At 40.9% G+C, this 1,629-nt stretch overlaps 1 protein-coding gene across 1 annotated transcript in view; it reads right to left on the bottom strand.

The window, feature by feature from the left end:
• IDE (insulin-degrading enzyme) overlaps positions 1-1,629 on the bottom strand; it is a 48,321-nt gene that overhangs the window by 2,048 nt on the left and 44,644 nt on the right. The window contains exon 12 of the mRNA XM_015406626.1: positions 410-512. Within this exon, the coding sequence (XP_015262112.1) occupies positions 410-512 (103 nt within the window). The remainder of the gene's footprint in view (positions 1-409; positions 513-1,629) is intronic.

Here is a 1,629-nt window from a genome sequence, read left to right as displayed (position 1 = left end):
ATATAACGTTCGCGCAGAACAGGAGTTTTGGGGGGGGGGGGGGGACACAAGACGAATTGTCAAACATCCCATTTCTTTCATCTCAAACAACTACTTTTAAAGAAGATAAGTCCTCCTCAACTTTAAAAAAGAAGAAACCTGAACAAATATTTTAATAGAGCTTTTCAAACATGTGTTAAATATGGTGAGCCCGCTGCAATAAAGCTATCCACAGTGCCGTCAGTGCAGTGGAATTTTTCTTCATAACACCAGCCAATTTCCATTAATGCAAACTGCTTGTACAAGCAACATTCAGTTGCAGTTATGGGGGGGGGGGGGGGGGAATCTTCCTTTGCAGTAGCGTGAAAATAAAGGCCACATATTTGAGATCACTTTCAAGAATCAGACACTATCAATTTTCTTAGCACACCTTAATGACTTCATCAGAAATTGCTTCTTGCTTGTATTGGGTTCCGTACCACTTTTCCGTTCTATCAGTTTTTCCTTCAAAAGTCTTAGAAACTATTGCAACCCTAGAAATAAAGCCAAAAAATAAGTAAGTAACTGTGTTTCCCCAAAAGCTGTACAAACCATTTCATTTGGTCACATTGGTCAGGTACATTTTTATCAATATTGTCATTTTTAATACCCTACTATATATTCAGACACTCCTTTTAATACACTTGACTGAAACAAGCCAACCTACATTTGGTTATACTAAAAGGATCAAGTAAATGGATCCCAAGATGTTACTTAGATAGAGATTCTACTGTAATGAAAAAAATTAATGCATTGTTCTGGCAATAACAGTAAGATAGTATCTTGTAATATACTTAATTAACCTCTCAATCTTGCACATGTGGTATGCTAGCTTTCAGCAAAATAAATGAGGCACTTGAAATTATATAGTATACACAGACCCTCTCAGAAGCAGAAAACCAGTGATTCTATGTTTGAAAAAAAAGGGGTGTGTGTGTATATTAGAATATTTATCCTCAGTTGGAGATAGGCTGCTCTTGCTGCATGTTAGCTTCCCTGAAACCTAAGCAGTTTGATGCCGCTCGGATGCTTTGTCTAGAAAACTAAGAATCAACAATACCAAAAAGGCCTTCTCAGCTACTAGCTGGCGTACCTGTTACACTTCTCAGCTAGGCGGCATACGTCAACTGAATGTGAAATGCCACACAGAGAACTACCTGTTCTCCCCTGAGGCGGAGGCCATCTTGTGGGTGATTCCCATCCTTCTTTAGGGAGGCAGGACTAAGTAAGAAAAAACTTCTTCCTGTTTCCTGATGGGAGTCACCCAGGCTCAGTTCTTTTCCTGCCTCAGTAGGGAGAGCAGCTTAGGGTTAGCCTTGCTAACTTTTTTCTGGCCTTTATTCTACCATTCACACTCAAAATCTTTTCCTTTTAATTATCTGTTCTCTCACTACTCTACTTCTTCTTTAATCTCAAAAAAAAAAAAAAAGGCTCGCCTCCTCTTTTCCCCTCCCTGCCCTTCACGGGGCAATAATTGACGATTGGCCCCTCAAGGCGGCTCTCTCAACGGTGACGATTATGGCACACAAAGGGGAGAACGATGGGTTCTTATCAGGACCAGAAACTGACTCCGACGGGCATACTGCTTCTGGCCGCGGCGCGAAGAAACGG

Source organism: Gekko japonicus, unplaced genomic scaffold (genome assembly GCF_001447785.1).
Source record: "Gekko japonicus isolate JY-2015 unplaced genomic scaffold, Gekko_japonicus_V1.1 scaffold165, whole genome shotgun sequence".
NCBI classification, from domain to species: Eukaryota; Metazoa; Chordata; class Lepidosauria; order Squamata; family Gekkonidae; genus Gekko; species Gekko japonicus.
The sequence above is the reverse complement of the archived record's forward strand: the minus strand, read 5'-3'. Positions and strand labels throughout refer to the sequence as shown.